The sequence below is a fragment of the Puccinia triticina genome, chromosome 7A (genome assembly GCF_026914185.1).
Source record: "Puccinia triticina chromosome 7A, complete sequence".
NCBI lineage: Eukaryota > Fungi > Basidiomycota > Pucciniomycetes > Pucciniales > Pucciniaceae > Puccinia > Puccinia triticina.
Genome location: NC_070564.1, coordinates 5714440 through 5734952, shown reverse-complemented (window position 1 = coordinate 5734952; position 20513 = coordinate 5714440). Strand labels below are relative to the sequence as shown.

At 47.6% G+C, this 20513-nt stretch overlaps 6 protein-coding genes across 6 annotated transcripts; 3 read left to right on the top strand and 3 right to left on the bottom strand.

The window, feature by feature from the left end:
- Positions 1 to 286: 286 nt before the first annotated feature.
- PtA15_7A623 (uncharacterized protein) lies at positions 287 to 2915 on the top strand (the record flags this gene model as incomplete). The annotated part of the gene is made up of 13 exons (XM_053171249.1): positions 287 to 305; positions 379 to 515; positions 621 to 706; positions 781 to 943; positions 1046 to 1056; positions 1126 to 1313; positions 1374 to 1405; positions 1484 to 1550; positions 1612 to 1697; positions 1768 to 2399; positions 2467 to 2591; positions 2652 to 2786; positions 2872 to 2915. 13 exons carry the CDS (start codon positions 287 to 289, stop codon positions 2913 to 2915), a joined length of 1725 nt encoding a protein of 574 aa, XP_053022449.1.
- A 3232-nt stretch (positions 2916 to 6147) lies between these two features.
- Positions 6148 to 7934, bottom strand: PtA15_7A622 (uncharacterized protein; the record flags this gene model as incomplete). The annotated part of the gene is made up of 7 exons (XM_053171248.1): positions 6148 to 6259; positions 6335 to 6509; positions 6581 to 6954; positions 7033 to 7199; positions 7277 to 7359; positions 7432 to 7588; positions 7674 to 7934. The coding sequence occupies 7 exons, from the start codon at positions 7932 to 7934 to the stop codon at positions 6148 to 6150; spliced, it is 1329 nt and encodes a 442-aa protein (XP_053022448.1).
- A 904-nt stretch (positions 7935 to 8838) lies between these two features.
- On the top strand, positions 8839 to 9087 carry PtA15_7A621 (uncharacterized protein; the record flags this gene model as incomplete). Its single annotated transcript, XM_053171247.1, has 1 exon — positions 8839 to 9087. The coding sequence occupies one exon, from the start codon at positions 8839 to 8841 to the stop codon at positions 9085 to 9087; it is 249 nt and encodes an 82-aa protein (XP_053022447.1).
- A 611-nt stretch (positions 9088 to 9698) lies between these two features.
- PtA15_7A620 (uncharacterized protein) lies at positions 9699 to 10712 on the bottom strand (the record flags this gene model as incomplete). Its single annotated transcript, XM_053171246.1, has 6 exons — positions 9699 to 9771; positions 9853 to 9966; positions 10042 to 10128; positions 10225 to 10314; positions 10400 to 10480; positions 10564 to 10712. The coding sequence occupies 6 exons, from the start codon at positions 10710 to 10712 to the stop codon at positions 9699 to 9701; spliced, it is 594 nt and encodes a 197-aa protein (XP_053022446.1).
- Positions 10713 to 11599: 887 nt separating this feature from the next.
- PtA15_7A619 (uncharacterized protein) lies at positions 11600 to 13772 on the top strand (the record flags this gene model as incomplete). The annotated part of the gene is made up of 10 exons (XM_053171244.1): positions 11600 to 11877; positions 11980 to 12189; positions 12280 to 12356; positions 12442 to 12508; positions 12581 to 12635; positions 12714 to 12767; positions 12840 to 13004; positions 13086 to 13157; positions 13356 to 13582; positions 13670 to 13772. 10 exons carry the CDS (start codon positions 11600 to 11602, stop codon positions 13770 to 13772), a joined length of 1308 nt encoding a protein of 435 aa, XP_053022445.1.
- A 732-nt stretch (positions 13773 to 14504) lies between these two features.
- Positions 14505 to 16378, bottom strand: PtA15_7A618 (uncharacterized protein; the record flags this gene model as incomplete). Its single annotated transcript, XM_053171243.1, has 4 exons — positions 14505 to 14527; positions 14629 to 15029; positions 15136 to 15418; positions 15535 to 16378. The coding sequence occupies 4 exons, from the start codon at positions 16376 to 16378 to the stop codon at positions 14505 to 14507; spliced, it is 1551 nt and encodes a 516-aa protein (XP_053022444.1).
- Positions 16379 to 20513: the final 4135 nt, after the last annotated feature.

The following is a 20513-nucleotide window of genomic DNA, read 5'->3' as shown; positions in this document are numbered from 1 at the left end:
GCCCAGCATCAGCCCACTTTTAAAAGAATTTTTGGAAAAAAAATCTCCAAAATTTGGAACCCCCCTGTAGGGGTAGTTGAGAAGTCGTGGGGGGCACTGTAGGTGAGACTAAGCCCTGTGGCCCGGCCCGGGTCACAACATTGTTAAGCTCGAAGTGGAGGCAGTCGTAATTTCTGTGCCTCCCCACATTCCGGAGTTTGACAGCGTAAAGTGACATGTGTATTGCACATTAATATGTATTGATGTACAGCTGTTGTGTATGTAAACGCCGGTCGGGTATCTCCGGATGTTCAGGGGTCTTCGGCGTTCGTTAGCTCTGGATCAAAATATACGACCTCAAACACGTTCACCCTTTCAAGCCCTTGTTCTATTACTCAGAGGAACTACCGATGGTCGCGATCAAAACAGTCTATGGCCCGGTCGTCGGTTTCGATGTTCCCTTGCCTACTGATCAAAGTGACTCTTGCGCCAATGAGCAGTCGAATGGTGGCGAAGCTTCGGTTTCAAAATGGCTTGTGTGTTGAAATTCTTGTTGTATTTCATACAAAAACTTTCATGTTCTCTCTTCTCACCTGATCCGATTATGAATAAATGACATGGAAATTGCACTGATCCTCCAGGGAATTCCCTATGCACAAGCTGGGCGTTGGCAGAGACCCCGCTCTCCTACACCTTGGGTGGAACCGCTTCAGTGCAATAAATTTGGGTCAGCACTAACTTGTAAGAATTATACGCTATCAAAGAAATCAGTCTGATACGTCAAGTCGAGGGAAACCTTAGACCCCGATTTCCACAGGCCTTGAATATCACCGACCTGATCTTCAGCCGCAATGAAAGTTTCAATCAAAAACAGCTTTCTCCCCTGGAGAGTGAAGAGCTAGGGTTCAATCTCAATGTTTTCGCTCCGACAGCCCCTCACGCTACTGGAGGACTACCTGTCCTGGTTTGTCCTTATTTGGTTACACTGCTTAAACGAAAAGATTAGGGGAAGCACTGTGCTTATATATGTTTTGTTTCTTCCTCTGTATTGGCTCGTGCTTTTTAGGTGTGGATCTAGTGAGTCGAAATTCTCCAGAGCCGTACATAGGAGGTCATTTTTTTCATTTGAGTACAATTCAACGACAGTGGTGGCTCCCTGGAAGGCGGTAGCTCTGATTCAGCAATTTACGACCCCACCGAGTGGATTCGTCGGGAATCGGGCGAAGGAAGGAATTTTATCGTAGTGACTGGGAATTATAGATGTGGGATCTTCGGTTTCATGGCGTGTCAAGATTTAGTCAATGTCGATCCTGAGGATTTGGCGGGAAATTATGGTCAGGCTCAGTCATCGTAGCCCAGTGACAAGTACCGTTCTGATGTTGAATTACCCAAAGGGGCTTACGATTGCATTGCAATGCTCCAATGGGTAGCTCCACTGTGTTCACTTTTTACGGAAGCCAGTTAGTTATTAACCAGCCGTTTTCATGGCACCACGTGTTGTTAGGTTCAAGATAACATTCGAGTTTTTGGAGGGAATCCCGACAATGTCACCATCTTTGGGGAGTCTGCAGGTAAGCTCAATACCGTGCGGTAATTACGTCAAACTTGCTCCCAATTGATGGCCCACCTCAGGCGCTTTCCTCGTCGGCGCGTTGCTCGTCACCCAGCAAAAACTTTTCAAACAGGCTATCATGCAATCGGGAGCTCCGGAAACGTTGGTGAGCTTTCGACATCTCGATTCACCGTGAAGATTGTGTTGCGAGAAACTCAAACGCAGAGCTTCAACAGACACACCGCAGTGTAGACTCTAGTGCAAACCAAGAGTACTTCGATAATCTATTACAATACTTCAATATTCCACATGGCTTGACGAGTGAGCAGCGAATCAAGCTATTGAAAGAGATTCCAACCGCGAAAATGATGGAGTTTGTCTCGGCGCGGGGTACTGTCGTTAATGATTATGGCCTGACGATTGAGAAGTCCATGAAGTCGTCATTATGGACGAAGCCCGCTATCGAATTAATCAAGGAAAGGAAGTGGAACCCCCATTTAAAGTCGCTATTGATGGGTCATACCAAAGATGAGGGGAGCATCTTTGCTTACTTCTTTCAAACTACGAGCAAAGAAGGTTATGAAAACGTACTAAAAAAGCGGTGCCCGTTCTCACCCCAAAACAAAATCGACAAACTGTATCCTCCACCTGAAGATCTTGAGACCCAGACAGCTTTGACCATGGACTGGAAGAATTGTGCTGGTTCGCGCTTGATAGCTGATCAACTCTGTGAAAGTCCGATGGAAAATCTGGCTATGGTATTGGATGGGGTCAAGCATCATGTGACCGCAGAACCATGCGAACTTTTTTTCTATCAGATCAATGAAAACCTTCCGTCGATTGATCGAGGATTAGATTGGGGTGCATTGTAAGCGTTTCCACCTTTCGACTATCTGAATGCTGCCCACTCCAAGTTGAAAATGAGTACTTCGCAGCCATACAATCGATCTACCATTGATTTTCAATATCAAAACATTATGGGACTCGAATTCGGACCAGGCGAAAACATCCGCCGTGTTAGGGCGCATGTGGGCCAACTTCGCGCAAACAGGATGTCCAGGTGAATGCATTTTGAATCGAATTCTTTGCACTTGAACTGAATCTCTCGAATGTTTTCTAGATTCTACCTGGCCAAAATACTCACCTTCAACCTCGCCCATGAAGTTTTTCATTGAGAACGGCGGGAAGGTGTTTGTTGATGACATGCGAACAGCTCGCACTGAACTAGAAAAACGTAGGACTCAGTTTTGGATCGGTAAGAGAGATTCGTCATTCACTCTATCAAAGTGGGTAGAGTGAGCGCGACTGATGCTTGACGGAAACATTTCTATTCATTGCAGGCCAACTGCCCCATATTGTAAAATTGAAAGAAACTGTGCGTTAGACGCATCATCAATTTTGGAGATGCGAGTCAAAGACTTCCTACTATCGTTTTTTGTGGATACTTCAAGCAGTTTGGGTTGTCAGTTTCTTGTGAATTAGTTTAGTATACCTCATCAGATATTTTTCAAAATAACATGATCATTTTCATAAGCATCAACTACATCAATTAAAAACTACTTCCACAGGCCTTAGCAGCCAAAGTCCAGCCTGGCTTTGAACAGATTGTAGTAAACATGCACACCAAGAAAAGATTCTCAGGATACCCGCTGTTATGGATTTGACCCACATTTGTACTTAAATCCAACCAGGCGTCAATCAAGGAGGTCCTTTGTAAGTTCATTCAAGCCAAAGGTTTGGTAACTAAGAAATCTCCCTGATGGACCGAAGAAATGGATGAAATTGGCACAAATATGCATTCCTTATATAGGCTAGAGCCATGTTCAAAGTACAATCTCACATGACACCCGGTGCAAAATAACGGCAGGGGACGGTCTTCGAGGCTCGTCCGACGACGGACCCCACCAAGCCAACATGTACGGCCCAACTACGGCTCCCATGTCAGGTGACCGACAGCAGGTTTGATCCGTCTTCTGCCTGGGGATCCCTAGCGACCGACTGAGCATGCTGTCCCCAGGCGGCCCAGAACAGCGGCCCAGGGCGGGCACCACACCGTCCTGCAATGTCCTGCCGCCACATGCGACACAGGAAGGGCTGGGTCACCTCTTCCGTCGAATGATGGAGAGGACCACCGCTGTTGTCGCATGATTGAGACTCTGAGTGGCATCTGCTGCCCGTCAGCAGGTCCACAGCCGCATAGCGACGACACACACAGACCTTAGGCTAGCTTAACTAAGCCTCTCAAAACAGCGAGCCTCCCACCAGGGGGAACTTGTGTTAAGTTAGGGCCAGGTTACCACGCGCAACAGCAGGCAACAACGGTCCCACCGTCCCAGGGACCTCTAGATGCTACAAACCCGGTTGAAATGCACAGGGACATGCCTGTTGAAAGTGCCCGGAGCCGGCCGAATAAAAACACATCTGGACTCTAGATTTGCAGGCCAGCAATACTGGGGAAAAGTTGATTACCTGGCAACAAGACTGTACAAGTGGTTGAAAAGGTTCTATAATTCCTCCCGGTCAGTAAGAGCGCACAGACAGTTCCAGGCCGGAGGCCCGCCCACAACAGTCGGCCTTGAGGCTGTCGCGAATATGGTAGTCCTGCGGATGTACGGATCCCGGTGCGGACGGCTCCAGGCCGGAAGGCCTACACCATTCGGCTTTATGCTGTCGCCAATATGGCACTGCCACGGTGGTCCTGCGGATGGCTGTCTTTTGGTAGGGAATTGCCGCCTCGGGCGCGGAAGATCAGCCCTTAAACGGTCAATCTCCGAATGCTCGGGATTAGCCGTCTGAGGCTCATTTTGCACCGTGGTTCTCATCCGGAATAGACGTCCTTTCTTGGGAATGGACGTCGAACATTGAAATTTTTGCACCGGGGGTGTAAGAGGGTGTAAGATTCGGTGAGGACCTCATAGGTCATGGATCAAAGTCTCGAAGATGCTCCAGGGGAAGCTGACATGGAGCCTTTGAAGCCCTTTGCCCATGTTACTCGGAAGACTGATGAATGTTTTAACCGGTGATGCTATATAGCGCTTGTATAATTTTACATACCATTAACGTCCATCTCGTAATTATTTTCAAAATTCAAAAATTTGGATCAGTTGAACAGAGTTGAACAGTTCATCCTTCGCCACTTGAAGGATGAACAAGTAACATTCTTACATAAATAGATGTTCACTTGTTGATATCATGATGTGTCGCATTATATGCAACCTCTTCCTGGGCAATTTTGATTCCACAAGTATTGTATCACTTCTGTGTAATCTATTGTCCTATATATATTTTCCATGTCGTATATGTAGGCCAAAGTCAAAAGTCTTATATAAAGCAACAGTATATTTGCAGTGCACATTCCAATGCCCACATAAATTAGTTAAAACACTTTTTATGTATTTTGAAGATCGCAATTAATCCACGATGAATGAGAATAGGAAACCACCACAATTCTATTGGCATTGCAGACTTATCACCGGTGTGACTGAGCCAGCGGCCACTTTGTCATTTCCTATGTCAGTTGAGTGATGCTCTGTTACCTAGAACATATTAGAATATAAAACCCATGTGAGGCTTGGGGTTCTGGCGAACTGCCTCTCCCCAACATTTCCCGCCGTCTGTGCTTTGATTAGTGTTTTCTCTTCGTAGCATATTATTATTAGTATCACGAATCAACAAAGCTTGCGATTTGCTTCACCTCGCATATAATCCCTGAAAGAAGTTCGATAGTTACCAAGATTTCCCTGACGCCATACTCGGCTAGAATCTTAGCGCAAACTCTTTCTGCTTCGAAGTCACCCCGGATTTTCGGTTTAAGTTCACAAGATGCCATTCGGAAACGACCCACTTGTTATCGCATGTTTGTAAGCATTAAAATTCTTCGCTCAAGTTCCTCCAAGCATGCAGTCGGCTGGAGCTTTTCAAGCCACTCCAGCACCTTATCGGGAGAGCTCCCGCACAATGGTTCACGTTGAGCCGCAATAAACTCGCCGCGGGTAGACGATAGCTTCTAGATGCGCGAATCGGACTTCTTCCCTACCCGCTTTCATGCGCGTGACTGGAGAAGCAGCATGCGAACTTCTCTCCAAGGGTGTTCGGGATTAACCTCAGCAAGAAATTCGTGAAACTGATGCCAATCACGTGTTTGCCTTCCTTTTTTTATTTGTGTTAAAAAAAGCCCGGCGACTTGCGAGTACTGTAATGGACACACGTGGGCAGGGTGTGGTCTACATGTAGATGACGTGCTCTCAAAGGTTGGCCAATCATACTTTCTACATCAAAAACAATAGTTCATCGATGTTTTCTTTATCATATCACACAGATTCCTGCGGGTTCTAAAAAGTGCTGCTGCTCGATGCGACGCCGATAGGTTCATTTTTCAAGGGTTTTCTCACTCGTGGAAAATTGAAGGGGTAGAAATACGCATTGAAACTACCTTCTGGATTAATCATGTTGTAAAATTAGAAGTGTTTTCAAACTAGGTTACAAAATACACGATAAATAGACAGCATTGTTTCTAAGATGGGGGTTTTAGTCAATAGCTTGATAAGAGATGACTATTTATTTTATTGGTACAGATTAACTCTTTTTTTCATTATGATGATTATTATCGATGTATTTCAGAGATCCAAACTTGATCTTCGGGAGCCCAAGATTTTGCGACGACGTAAGACTGCACCTTCCAAGTCTCTCAGCATGTTGACGGTTTCCTCAAAGCTAACACACGCATCCCTATGAGTTATCAAACCAAACAAATGTTAGAAACCGCTGCAAGTAAATGACGATGAGAGCGCTGAGAGAACTGACGTGATCGAGACACCATACTTCAACCCGATGGGGCCTTCCTTGGGGATGTCCTGTCGGCCTTCATGAATGTTTGATTCGATCATCACCCCATTGATAGCACCTTCGTCGCTGCCGTTTGATAATTGCTCACAGATCGATGTGATGACCTTGGGTTGATTTCTATAATCCTTGGAGGCTGCAACAGTCCGAAACGATGATTAGCTATTCCCAAATGCTTATGTTCGGGATTAAATGAAAAGTACCAACAATTTCCATGAGAGCAATCTATCATGAGCGAAGGATGCAAGGTGGGCTGCATCTTGACCAGACTCGATCGGGTTTCAGCAATACTGACTGCGTCGAAGTTTGTTCCCTTGGATCCTCCTCGTAAGATGACATGGACGTTGTTATTTCCGCGACTTCGGACAATGCTTGCTCGTCCGTGTGGGCCGACGCCCATGAATGCATGGCTCGCGCGTGCCGATTGCATCGCGTCCATCGCCACCTTCACTCCGCCGTCTGTGCCGTTCTTGAATCCGACCGGATGGGCGGTAGCCGAGGTCAGCTCGCGATGGAGCTGACTTTCTGTCGTGCGTGCACCAATTGCGCCCCATGAAATCAAATCTGAGAGGTATTGAGGACTGCCAAAATTGTTGATGATAAGAAAACGCCCATCAGCTGCTGCGAAATAAGGGGAAGGGCGGGAATATGGGCTCAACCTGATCGTATCGAGCAACTCGGTCGCCACTGGTAAACCCATGTGGGTAATTTCAAGCATCAACTTTCTAGCGATGCGGATCCCGCGTTCGATCTGAAAGCTACCGTCCAAGTCAGGGTCGTTGATCAATCCCTTCCACCCCACAGTTGTTCGGGGCTTCTCGAAGTACTACATAATTGTGCATTATCACAAGGCAGATTCGTCATCACCTGTGGATGCTTGAGGAATGATGCCCGAAAACTTACAGTTCTCATCACGAGAATCAAGTTAGGGAACTGGCGTTCGACAGCCTTCAACTCCTGGGCGTAATGGAGAGCGGCCTCAACATCTGATGGAAGAAGACTAATTCAGTACGAGGGCGCAAGAACAAAACTGGATCGAAGTGCCCAAGTTGCTCAACTGTGAATGGAACATGGCCCCACCACGACGATCAATCTGTCGTCTTTTCCAGAGATCACATCGGCGATTGCCTGGCGGCTATGTTGGATTAACTTTTCTGCGCATTTACTGAGCTTGATTTCGGCCTTGACTTCTACCGGTGACACGATATCGTCATACTGTGACACAAAATGGCCAAAAACGTTGGACGTCAACACCATATTGGTTGGCTAACAAGAGTTGAGGGATATCCAAAGCGCTCACACTTTCGACGACTGAATCATTCCCTTTAACGTCCTCAGCCGATAAGGAAGTGGAGGTCGTCCAGTTTGAGGCTTCGTCCGTATCATCGTCGACCTCCTCATCTTCCTCGTCCTCAGAATCGGTCGTGCGAAGCTCACTGTTAGTTTTACACAAAGATGGGATGACAAATGTCTCTTTCCCTTTGAGCTCTTCTTCGATCAAAGGGCTCAAACGAGTTGAAGTTCCAAGAGAATGTGACAGAGTAGCTTGGGTGTTGGGCATGGTCGGTACTCGCTTTTGTCTCAGGTACAAGGAAATTCAAAGGCTGATGTTTAGGCTCGGGGCTAGGAGTAAGTGGAGGTTTTTGATCAAACGCGCAAGGTTGATTGAGGGATTGAATCGATTGAGTAGATAGTTGGTGTCGGTCAAGCTGGATGGTGCTGGTGTTTTTTGAAGCTTGAAAGAAAGGGCTTTATATACCCTTGAAGTTGGGGTGGATTTCCCCCCATGGCAACTCTTACCTCTCCAGAAGAATGTGCATGTCTGATGAGATGTGTTTTGCGCGGACCGACGGGAGGAAGGATGGCTGTGCCGTGGTCCGGGAGCGTTCAATGTCTTGGCGCCGATGCAGATGACTGACTGCCCAGCTCATAGTAGGACCTCATCATCTCGAATCGTGAGCTTGAAGGAATGAAGGACATCGATTCTGATCGATCACGTTGGCCGTCTCACGCTCAACCCAAGCCTAGTGTTTTCTGCTGAGCCAATTCTGGCCGTCTTTCTGCCCTTTCTTGCTTCGCATTCAACCCTGGGTGGTTGTTCACCGGCCAACCTTGTCTTTGGATCACCGATTTCTCGAGGTCTAGGTCTTATCCTTCTGTTTTCTGAAAGCAGATACGCGCCCCCGTTGAAGGTGAGGTGCTGCTTGGAGATGGTCGATTGTAAAGGACAAGACTAGGACGCTTGCAGCCACGTGAGCGTCCGTCGTGGTCTGGCTGGTTCCCAGCAAGGTGAAAGGCCGATGAGTCGAGGAAGAAGTGCAACTTGGCATTTCAATCAGCATGCCTCCACTTCCAGTCCGATCCGATTGTCTCTGGTCGCGCGGGGAAGTCGATGTTTCGATGTGGTTCTGGCTCAATCCAATCGATCAACCTTGATGGTTAAATGGGGAACTTGCGCTTGAAAGATGCTGGTCGCCGCGCTGTGGCTGCTCGGCCTCGGCAAACCCCACCAAGCCGTCTGGACTGGATCAGAAGCGGACGCCGACCACGGGTTTTCCGGCCTGCTCCGATCGGAGGCTTCGGCCGGCGTGAAAGCCGGCGACTCGGACGCTGGGCAACTCCGGTATCAGGCGGTCGGCGATTTCCACGTGGCAGGTGCACCCATGGATGTGCAGCCTTGGCCACTCATCCTTTCAATTCATGCCTTCGCTTAACAAAGCCTCTCCCCCGGCGTCCGCGTGGGACGGGAAATGATTTTCGATCCCATTCTAAATGCGTAGACTAGAGGCACACCTATATCGAACTCTTGACTGCTTTACTATCTTTTTCTATTGTGCGGTGAGGACTGTGCACCCGGTTTTCGGCGGCACGAGGGCGTAATATCCTCACGAAAATTTGATTAATACAATAAAAGTTGCCCAAATAGCCAAAAGAGTAGTTGTATCACTTTAAAATTCAGTCTATATTTGGAGTGGTCTTCTGTTAATATTTTGGCTATTACTTCTCCTAGTCATTTTATTTTTATTTTTGCAAAATTGAAAAGTTTGAGGGGGAGGGAGGGCTGGCGGGGTGAATAAGATGTATTAATTAAGTCAGAGAGTGCAGGAAATTCATGTATAACTTTGGTTTGACAGTCTGGGGTCAACAACCTAACCTAAGATAGATCTCGAAAGACAAAAATGCAAGTTCAGCGCCCGCCTGCTTTATATTTTCGATGGCTTGTTGACACAAGCAATCTCATGTGTTTTTGTTGGATTTTTCAACGGAATGACGGGTCTGAACACAACCAAGATCTCAAGCGCTCACAGGGAGGCAAACATAAAAATCATTCGTCACCACCTTGACCCCCGTCATCCGCATTATCACCTAGGTGGTGTGGTTGATCAATCGTTTTCCACCTGTGAAGAAGATATAAAAATTCGGCCGAGAGATTTAATGCTTTGTCTTCATTTCCAGATTCTGTTGGATTTGTCCCTCACCTGCATTCGGCATTGCCTTTGAGTCCACCATCGGTCGTTGCGCTGTAGTAACATGTGGTACCGGAACCCAGTAAGGTAGTAGGAGAACCGCAGATTCCGTCATGGACAATGATACTTTGTCGAGAGGATAATATGCCATTACATTTTCAGTTTTGGTCGGCGGTTTTTGAAGGGTAGAGCAGGACGTACCTGACATAAAGCTGTCCAGCAAAGGTGATTTTTGTCCATTGGGTAACCCACGATGATTCAACATCCTGAACGTCTGCTTTGCACGACCTGCCAGAACAGCGTAGTTTTAGACGTGCTCAGAAAAAGGTTGGGCAAGGTGAAGGTACTGTGATGCTGAAATGAGACAGGCGAATTGGTTCTTACATCTGTGCAGAACCAAACACATTTTTCAGAGTTCGCATAGTATTTGTGGAGTTTGTTTTAGCCTTGATGGAGTCGCAATGCCACGTCGGTCTGTGATCGGGTGCATTAGAAACCACAAGCTAAACTTTTCAGTCTTGCCGTCGGCGGCGTATGTATGAGGTAAGAATCAACTCACGTCGTGCTATTGAGCGAGAGGACCCCGTCCATGCCAAGGGAATACGTCAAATTGCCTACAAATTGGTTAAATGGCTTCCCACTGTCGATAGGCGGAGCAAAAGTAGGTTAGGAACAACTGAACCAGTCGATATAACCTTAGGAAAAATGGAACGTGGACTGAACTCTACTCCCAAGATTTCTGGGATCTCCCCTTGCACCATCAGGACACCATCACATGTTGATGGCTTCGGGTTTTCTTCTCGACAGAGGGTCTCAGCCATCCAAGAGAGGGCTATCATAGCCATAAGTCTGGAGAAATGATGCAGATGCATGTTGTGTTGCTAGTCGAGAGTGAAGATTAAGTAAAGCTGGATAGGAGTTGTTAGTCGAATGAATATGATCAAATCGCCTCGGACAAAAGGAATGACTGTGTTTAGGAGCGTGCCCGAGATTTTTTTGACGAGTGGAACAGCCCTTGATGAGTGCACCCAAGATTGCCAAAGGCAAAGGAAGGTAGGATGGACCTGGTGTAACTTGTGTCAGCGAATATCTAACACAAGAATCAATCTTTCGGCGTGTTTCAAGGGTGGTACAGCTGTACAGAAAATTTCTGAAACGAAACCGGTGATTTGACAGACTGAAGCTCACTGAAAGGACTTCCCGCCGAATCTGCAGTCTCTGCAGATGTGGATTTCAGACCAGGGCAGAAATGCCAAACCTTTGAAGTGTTCCAGATCTGGTTCTGCAGGCTCTGTAGATCTCGACGCGAGGTCCTCCAGTGTATGAATTCTCGTTGAAATCTGGGAACCATGCAGAATGCATTCAGAGCCTCGATCGAGGGCAAGGTCATTTCCTTGCAAAAGTTTTTCTGGACTAACATCTGCGAAGGTTTACAAAGACTACAAAACTCCAATACTGAATTTTGAGTCGAAATTACTCAGCTGAGTTGAAATTGGAAAGACGTCTTCTGATATCAGTATCATCCCAAGTTGTCTTTTTTTTTGGTTTAAATGCTTTCAATTGAGACCAATGAACTTGAACTTCTGCTCATCTAAAGTGTAGTTTTCTCATCCGCCGCTCGAGTTGAGATCACAGCCAGCATCCGCATTAACCTTTTCCTAACAGTTTCCTGCTCAGTTTCCCATTCTCACTCCAAAGATACTAGTACTACTTTATCGGGTTTACTGCTGGTTTAATCTGACAGCTCTGGAGCAACACGATGCTGTCTATTAGCGAAACAGATGAGGTTGGATCGATCTTTTCTTGGACTTCTGAAGAGAGACAATTCGATCCGGTCGAATCAGCGGACTCCTCCTCGTTTTGGCCCGATGACCAAGCCGAATCGATCCTTAGCATGGATGGGGAAAGCGCAATATCGTCGGGCGTGGAGCGTTTTAATGACTTCCAGCAAGCAGAAAGTGACTTCGAGGAGCTCACCGACGATGACTCTGGGTCGATCGAAACTAGCGATAAGCAGGATGGGTCTCATGAGGAAGAGTTTGTAGCTTTTCAAAAGACTGCATATGAACTACCTGTTGTTGACCAGAATTGCTCACAACACGAGACTGACTGTATGCGCTTCCTTGGTGGGCTATGAAGATCAGGCCTCGCTACTCTGAAGAAAATCGAAGCTTTCGCCTTGGACATCTTGCAACAAATCAATCGCTCCGGAAAGTATCAAGCTCTCCGCCAAGGCTCGCCAGGCGGGTCCACGAGGAAGAAACTACCCATAGTCGTTTTACTAAAAGACCGATCTTCACCAAGGAAAGTCTTGCGTTTCTTCTTACATTCTTTCCTGTTATCAATCATGTCAATCAGAATACTTTTCGTCAGGGACTAAGTGCTTTTATCTGACTACGTGCTTTTATCTTACGAACTGGACCTTTTGTATCCAAACAGTCCGGAGAAGCACCGCAAACTGCGTTTCCCGAGAGAAACTCGCAACCGAGGTAGTGGATCTGGCGCTCGAGAGCTAGGTGCCAATGTTTTCTGCAAGTTTGATTTCAAGATTTACTATTAATCTGACTTTATTTCCCCTGTGCAATCAAATATTCCATGTAGCCCAACTTTTCCGCGTCATGGAGCTCTCGCATGATGCAATTTTGGGAAAAATGATCATGACCAAGCGGTAAATTACTCTCTTGCTCGTCTGACATCCATGCTTCTCTAATCCCGTTATCATGAAATGTCTGTAAAAAAGGGATGTGTTCTACAACGATGTAAATCTGTTCAAAAGGCAAGCAGCCGTTGACAGGGTAAGTCACAATCTGTTGATCAACGAGGGTTGGGTTATGCGGTCTCACTGTGTTTTGTTGTGGACTGATTCCAAATAGCTGGTCGATGATCTGGCCGCTACGCTCGGGATCACACGGGGAGAGCTTCACTTTGTGAGCATTATATCGGAAGCGATGGACTTTCGAGTACTTGATAGATCTTGGCTGATTTTATTACTTGACTAGGTTGCCTCACCCAAAGGTCTTTTTCAAGGAGATCTTGAATTGGTCATTATTGGAGAAACCGTTACATCAGGCCATGGACCACCCGTCTTGATCCCCCCATTGGACACCATAAAAGAGATCAAGCCAGGCACCGGAATTCAGTTCATTTTGATCGTCGAGAAAGAGGTAAGTAATCGAACCCAAAACCCAAGGTATATTAACAATCGACATGATGCACATCTGTTGAGAACAATCTCAAAACAACAGGCCATATTCAACATGTTGGTCAACATGGATTTTACTAGCGATCCGCGCCTGGGTCCTTCTCTTCTCATATGCGTATGTCAAAGACAGCTTTTTCTTTCTTTCGCGAGCTTCGTATAATTTTTGTCTGCCGGGCTACTCTTATTGAAAAGTACGCGTAAGTCAAATCGAGAGTTTCATTGCTTGAATGGTGCACCGGATCGACAAGACAAACCTGACTTTGTGTTACTTGCTTCAGCAAAGTATGTATGCTGAAGCTTTTCAGTCCAACAGGGAATCGGCTACCCAAGCCTCTCAACTCGGCAATTGGCGTCCAAGTTATCTGAACACCAAGAGCTGGTCAAACGTCAGGTGCCAATTCTCATCCTTGTGGACTGCGATCCGCATGGTATCGATATTGCCAAGGTGTACAAATTTGGTAGTCAGGCTATGTCTTACCATCCAGGCCTTTGTGCAAAGCAGGCTGAGTGGATCGGTATAAGTTCGTCAGATTGGAACGAGTTGAGTGTCATTTTCGGGGAGTGTTTGTTTGCACTTGAGACCCAGAGTGAAGTACTTACGAGTTGTGGTCAAACCGGAAAACACAGGTTCGGTATAGACTCCGACCTTCTATGTGCGATGAGCCTTCATGATTATAAAAAAGCAGAAAGTCTCTTGATGTTGGACGTCTTACCAGAAAGCTGGAAGTGAGCACTTGAAATGATTTATCGCAAAGTGTGCAACTTCATCAGTGGTTAACTGTGAGCAATAATTGAACATTTCTTCCTCCAGAAATGAAGTCAGACGGATGAAACAGTCCGGCAAAAAGTCAGAGATACAAATCCTTTGCTCTCAGGGGCAGGCCGATCTAACGGAGAAACCGGTGGACCCCGAGCTGCAGGTTCAAAATAGTAGTAGCAACCATCGCCTCTTCTATTACCTATCAAAGAAAATCAAGCAGGTAAAAAAAGTAATTTAACTCGCTCGAGGCATCTTACTGTAAAACCAATGTCACTCTAAGGAGTTGATTACCTCCAATTGCCAGTTGATAGAAGCCCATGTCGATTTAACTAAGTTAATTACTTATCCTTTTCTGTTCAATATCACATATTACTTCACATACATATGTGAGTGGCTTCATCATTATAACAGACAGCTATGTTTATTTTTAAAATATATAATCAAGCAAATACTTCAATTCGGACAAAATTTCAATTCAAGGATTGCTGAATAGCTGAGAGGGTCAAGATTTTGTTTTAGAATGAGGATATTTCTCACGAAAAGCTGGTCATACAGACAGAAGAACAAATACAAACACCTCGAACGCATCGGCAATCGAAGATGATAATAGAGGACCGCGCGATTTTCATGGCTTGCACCCAAAACTGCCGTTGGAAAAGAAAACAGCGCGTGTGACTGGAGTTCGCAATTATTACATTTTAGTTAAGAAAGAAATCCTCTGATAGCTGCCCCCCCCAAAAAAAACATGATTAACAAATGAGTCAGAAGGGATAAAAGGAGGATACGGACTGATGTGGAGGGATTTGAATTTGACAGAAGAACATACCACCGCCAACGCCATTCAGATCAATCAAGAAAGTATCATGACCGAATGGCGAATGAAGTTCGAAATATGTGACGGCCGGAGCCTCATGTGGAGGACGGTCCGACGACGAAGATCGGATAGCTTCGGCCAACTCCCTCTGCAAAGTGATCGGGAAAAGGATATCGGTTTGGACACCAAGAATGAGAAATTCTTGGTCTGATTGAAATCTTTGGAACGTCCGGGCAAGTGAAGCAATGATTTTATGGTCGCCCGCGGATGATAGACTGGTCACTCGGCCAGCTTGATCACGATCTGGCTGGTTCTGAAATGAAGGCTCATCAGCTGAGTTGGCGACTCCAGTTTGGTATCGCCCTAGCTCATCCAAACCCTCGACAGTCATATCGAAAAGATCCATTGCCTTTCTTTTGTTTTTCGCCAAAATCATCATTGGGTCGTCAGTCTAAATTTCTCGCAGAAAAATGTAGCAGATAGATAATGAATCGGGTCCTGAAATCTACTACAACTTACGAGACATACAACAAACTGTTTGCGTCGTATTTGAGACAGAACTGTTCGCCTTGATGGTCTAGGTAAGTTTCGATCAAGAAGTCGGGAGACAACGTGGGTGGACTTAGAAGAGTTTGACCGCGCTGATTAACAACTGAGCGCCGACTTCTTCCAAAGCGCTGCTCCCATTCAGGTCCGGATCGATAGGTGATCGTGGCAATTTGACGGGCCAATTTCATCCCCACGTGAGGTGGGGCCGAGTCGTAGTAGAATCCGTTATTCCAGTTCGGATCGGCCATCAATACTAGAGTAGGAGGTTCATGAGGACCGTTTGACATGGTTTTAATTGAATTGAAGGTTCGATTATAGGGGGACTCTACTCTCTTCAATAAATGTATGATGCGTCTCGAGTTCACTAACCTGAGCGTTGAGCGTAGCGAATCGCAATGCTCGATGGTCCTGACCGCCCACATCCACTGATGCTGACGACTTTACCGACCCTTTCTGGTTCTAACCATGCAGCAGCGATGCTCTGCATACCCCCCATACTACTTCCGATGCTAGCATACAGGTGATCAATCCCCAGATGATCTAACAACTTGAATTGAGCTCTCACCATGTCAAAAATCGACACGATGGGGAATTCGGTTGCATAGCGATGACCAGTGAGTGGATTGATTGAATGAGGGCCCGTTGAACCATAACAAGACCCCAATACGTTGGTACAGATCACAAAGTAGCGATCCAAGTCGATGGGATAGCTTGGCCCATGGCCGACGAACTTTTCCCACCATCCAGGGTTTCGGTTTTCTTCGTGACTCTTGGCATGGCTACTGGCTGATAGGCCCGTATGGATGAGGATGACGTTGTCCTTGCGGTCCGACAGCTTGCCCCAGACTTCGTAAGCCAAGTCGAAGCTCTGTAAGGTTTGGCCGTAGTCTAATTTGAAGGGAGTCGGGTGGTGATAAACTTGATAACCGCTGACCAGCTTGGAGTAAGTCGGTTCAGGTCCATCTGGCGTGCGTAGTGAGGCACGTTTGGAATAGCTTCGGTATACAGGAGCGTGCTTGGCATCGAACTTGGCCCGTTTCGCTGAGTTCGCAAGGTGGATTACCGTACAAATCGGACTGCGGGCAAGGATCTCGCGTGGCAAGTCTATCAGTCGGGATTCGTCGGAGTGGATGATGGGTTTGACCGATCGACGAGAGATCGGTGAGGATAAGATATGCCCAGGTGAGCGTAACTTGCTGAAACCAGTACGCATCGTGGATTGGGGTTGTCAAACATGGAGATGAAATCGACAAACAGTCACCCTCCGGGCCGGGCAGCCGTAAGCCCGAGACAAAGCCTAGCCTATGTAAGCCCGCCGGGAAGGGGCTTGAGTTGAGGTGCACCTCAACTTTGCAGGGGGGGCTTCATCGAACTACTTGAAGGGATAATCGCTGATCAAATGTTCGGTTATTGGAAGACTTCCCGTAGGATCTACGCCCCCCAGACAGACTAGAATATCACAGATCTGTCACCCAACAGATCACCTGACAGATCTGTCCGCCCGTAAGCACACATGATGCAAAGAAAGCCAACAGACCTAAAACCTAGACAGCAGTAGACAGCACGCTGGACAACAACCCTTCCTGATACCTCAACGCCTCCGAGCTCACCCCTCCCCTCAAAAATCATTGTAAGTTTTTTTGTTGTGATTCTTGCAATGCTAATTTTAACCTCTCAAGATATCTTGCACCTTAGGATACATGGACCGAGACGATTTTATTCCTGCTTGTGACGTTCTCCGCAATTTTAATGAGGCCAACAAGCAAGCTGATGAAGATGATGAGGGCCTTCTGGCGATGGCTATAACTGTTTTTCAAGGAAGAAGGCAGCCCGATCGCACGATTTGCACATATCACCAGGAAAATAAAATAGTCAGTTGATGACAAGTGACATTACACCAGCTCCAGCCAGCTACCCACCATCTATCCAATATCTATCCACTATCTACCCCAATCTCCCAACCATCTCCTCAACTTCCAAAATTTACCAAGGAGGTCCTGTTCAGTTTTTGATGAGCCCAACTGATCCTCAGTTCTTTCCAGCTGATACTCAGCTTTGGTACCCAGCTCATACTCAGCTTTTCTGCCCAGCTCATACTCAGCTTTTTCACGCAGCTCACTCTCAGAATTGGAAAAAAGCCGTTTGACCATTCCTTGCCCAGGTGATGCTCAGCTTTGTACTAGTCCTGGCGCAGCTGATGCTCAGCTTTGTACCAGTCCTTGCTTAGCGTTCTCCTAGTCCTGTCCCAGCTGATGCTCAGCTTTGGCCCAGTCCTGGGCCAGCTGGCCAGCTGATGCTCAGCTTGCTGAGCACCAGCTGAGCCAGGCCAGGGAAAACGATGGGAATCAGCTTGGACAGGACCAGAGCTGAAAATCAGCTAGGCTAGGGCCAAAGCTGAGCATCAGCTGAGCCATGGACAAGGCTGAGCATCAGCTGTGCCAGGGCCAAAGATGATCATCAGGTGCCCAGTTCCAAAGCTGAGTATCAGCTGGGCCAGGGGAGAAACTGAGCATCAGCTGAGCCAGGGTAAAAGCTGAGCATCAGCTGGGCCAGGGCCAAAGCTGAGTATCATCTGGTTTTTTCACATTGAGTGTTTTGATCCTGACACCTATCATGTGAGCCCTAGATGTGCTGGTGGAGAGGAGCAGCATTGGAGCAGTGTTGGAGCTGAAACCAAAGCTGTGTCATGTCACTTGCCATCAAGTGACTACTTTTTTTTCCTGGTGTATCTAACTCGAGCAGACCCTTTCCCAAACCCCCAATCAACTAGTCCATGGCTCCAAATGCTGAATGCTTCTAACAATCGAGCTTTCATCACTACTGTTGGAATGAATATCAAGACTTTTCGTTACCTCCTGACTCATTTTGCAAACCGATGGACCGAGCAGACAGTACCCCGCGCCGACGTCAAGCAACATGGAGAACCTTGCCTCTATCGTCAATCATTGGATGCAGCAGGCTGCTGAGGCTTAGTACTTCGCGGCGGCGGCGGCTACGCCCAACCTTTGTCTGATTAGCTGCCAGCCTTGAGAGCCCAATGTCGTGGCTCCAGGCGGCCAGGAGTGGCGCTTGAAGAGCCTCGGCTGCCTGCAGCCTTTTTTTTCTCCCTAATGACTCCCCCCCCCCCTCCCCGTTTTTTTTGTCAGTTTGTCCTGATCATTGATGCTCGGTGCTCGCGATTTTCAATCAACTGAATATGTATGTCATAGTGCAGGACTAGCACTGGACAATCTCGCGCGCCCAGGAGTCACGTTTGATGGCAAATCACTGCTTGTCCCATCATCTGAGGAATTCTCTTGCCTGGCAAAATTTTGATTCGCCAGATTCCTGCGAGCTTCTGGGAGAGTTTCTGTCAACCCGGGAACTGGAGCATAGAGCCGGAAATTGAGGGATCCACCGGGGCCCCTACACCATCACTGAAGGCCAAAATAGATGTTAGCATGTTGCCTGCATTGAGATGAAGAAAGAAACATAACTTACTCCTCAAGTTGAGCCTCCAGACGTTGGGGGTTCTGGGTGATCATCAACCCACTTCGCTCCTCTATTTCATGCAAAATCTCCTTAGCTCGTCAAACGTATTCCGGGGGCGCCGGCGATCCGGTTGCCTTTTTTTCGCAGGCAAGGTTGTGAAATTTGGTTTTGATTGATTCGACTGTACGATTCATACGGCCAGCACTTTGAGGATATTCGTGGTATGTCTCAAGGACACGCTTCCACTCGTTTTGTCCAATTGGCAGAACTTGCAGCGTCGACCAGAGCACACATGTCGGGGACGCTGTAGCCTTGCGAACCAGCCACTCGTCCGGGACGGTTTACTCGACTGGGTTGGGTGAGGGGAAGTCTGGGGGGCTGGCTGGAATCGAGGGACTGGGAACGCTGAGGAGGCATTGCAGGCGGGTTGGCGAACTTAACAAAGTCCCTCCGAGGAGGTCGCGCGAAGGCCCTTCGGGCCCCCCTCGGAGGGACTTTGATAAGTTCGGCGGGTTGGCTGTTGACGTGTGTTGGGGAGGAGACGCCGGCAGCTGGCGGGGCTGCCTCGTTGGTGGTTCAGCAGCCTGATCTACCAGGCCCTGGTAGATCTGTTAGTGACAGATCTGTGATATTCTAGTCTGTCTGGGGGGCGTAGATCCTACGGGAAGTCTTCCATTGGTTCCTTAAAAATGTCTGATGGCCCTAATGTTGACCTGAACCAGCCTAAGGAACATTTGGGCTGCCGCAGCTTTCCTCGAACTTAACACAAGTCCCTCACGCCTACGCTCGGGGGGGGGGGCCCGAAGGGCCCGCCTCCCGAATCCCTTCGGGACCCCCGTTCGAGAGGCTTTGTTAAGCTCGGCTTATCCTAAGCTTTTTCTCTTCGCCACCTCGTTAAACAATCTTTGAACTGAACAACTTAACTACGTCATGAGCGAGCTCATGTATACTACTGCCAAGATGATGAAAATTCGAACGCTAGTTCCATAGCCTATCGGTAGGCAGTACACAAGTGCGACCTCTGTGACACAGAGAGCCTGCGGGGCTGCCCGGCCCCCTCACCGGCCAAGCTGGACTAAAATTTGTTCTTCAGTTTTAATCTTGGTGCCAAGGAGTTAACCATGTCTTATCTGAGATATGCCTGGAAAGAGTCGGTACCTGAGGCTGGATGGCAACTTATAATACAACCCGACGATGGAATTTGCTGATTGTTGTCAAAACATTTGGGTTTTTCCGGAGCAAGACATGATCCAAAAACTAGCATTGACCTTATCGTACTAACTGGTGTGATAAGGTGTTCAGGGAACGCTTCTTGCCCATCTGTACCGGCTTCCCTCTGCGGTGAGCCATGCAGTTGCCGTAGCAAGTGGGGAAGACGCCCCGGGCCGGTATTTTTTCGCTCATCCGGGAAGCTTCGAATGCATGACGCCGGGCGGTGTTGGGGGTTCGGAATGTGTGAGCGCGTATGAATTTCGACAGCCACCACATCAGACCCGCAATGATTTTTTGCCGTCCGCCGAATTCGGAAGTGCTGGGTCATTTCTGAGCCCTTCACTTCACGCACACGAGTCGACGAGCCAGGACATAGCCTCAGGGCTGTGCTAGGAGGTTAGAAGATGCACTGGGAACCATCCTTCTCTGGTTTCTCCACCGAACTCATTCGACTCCCATTCAAAAATCCCGGCAATCCCCACCACATATTGCTGTAGGAGACGGCGTCCGGCGTTCGGCATCACAGTACTCTGTGGCATCGCCGCAAGAAAGTCGGCCTCAACGCGGTTAAGACTTATGCTCTGACCGGATCCAAAAATCATTCTTCCCTCGAATCATTGGAGGTGGCCATGAAGTGGGGAGCTGCATGTTTCAGCGGTGGGTCA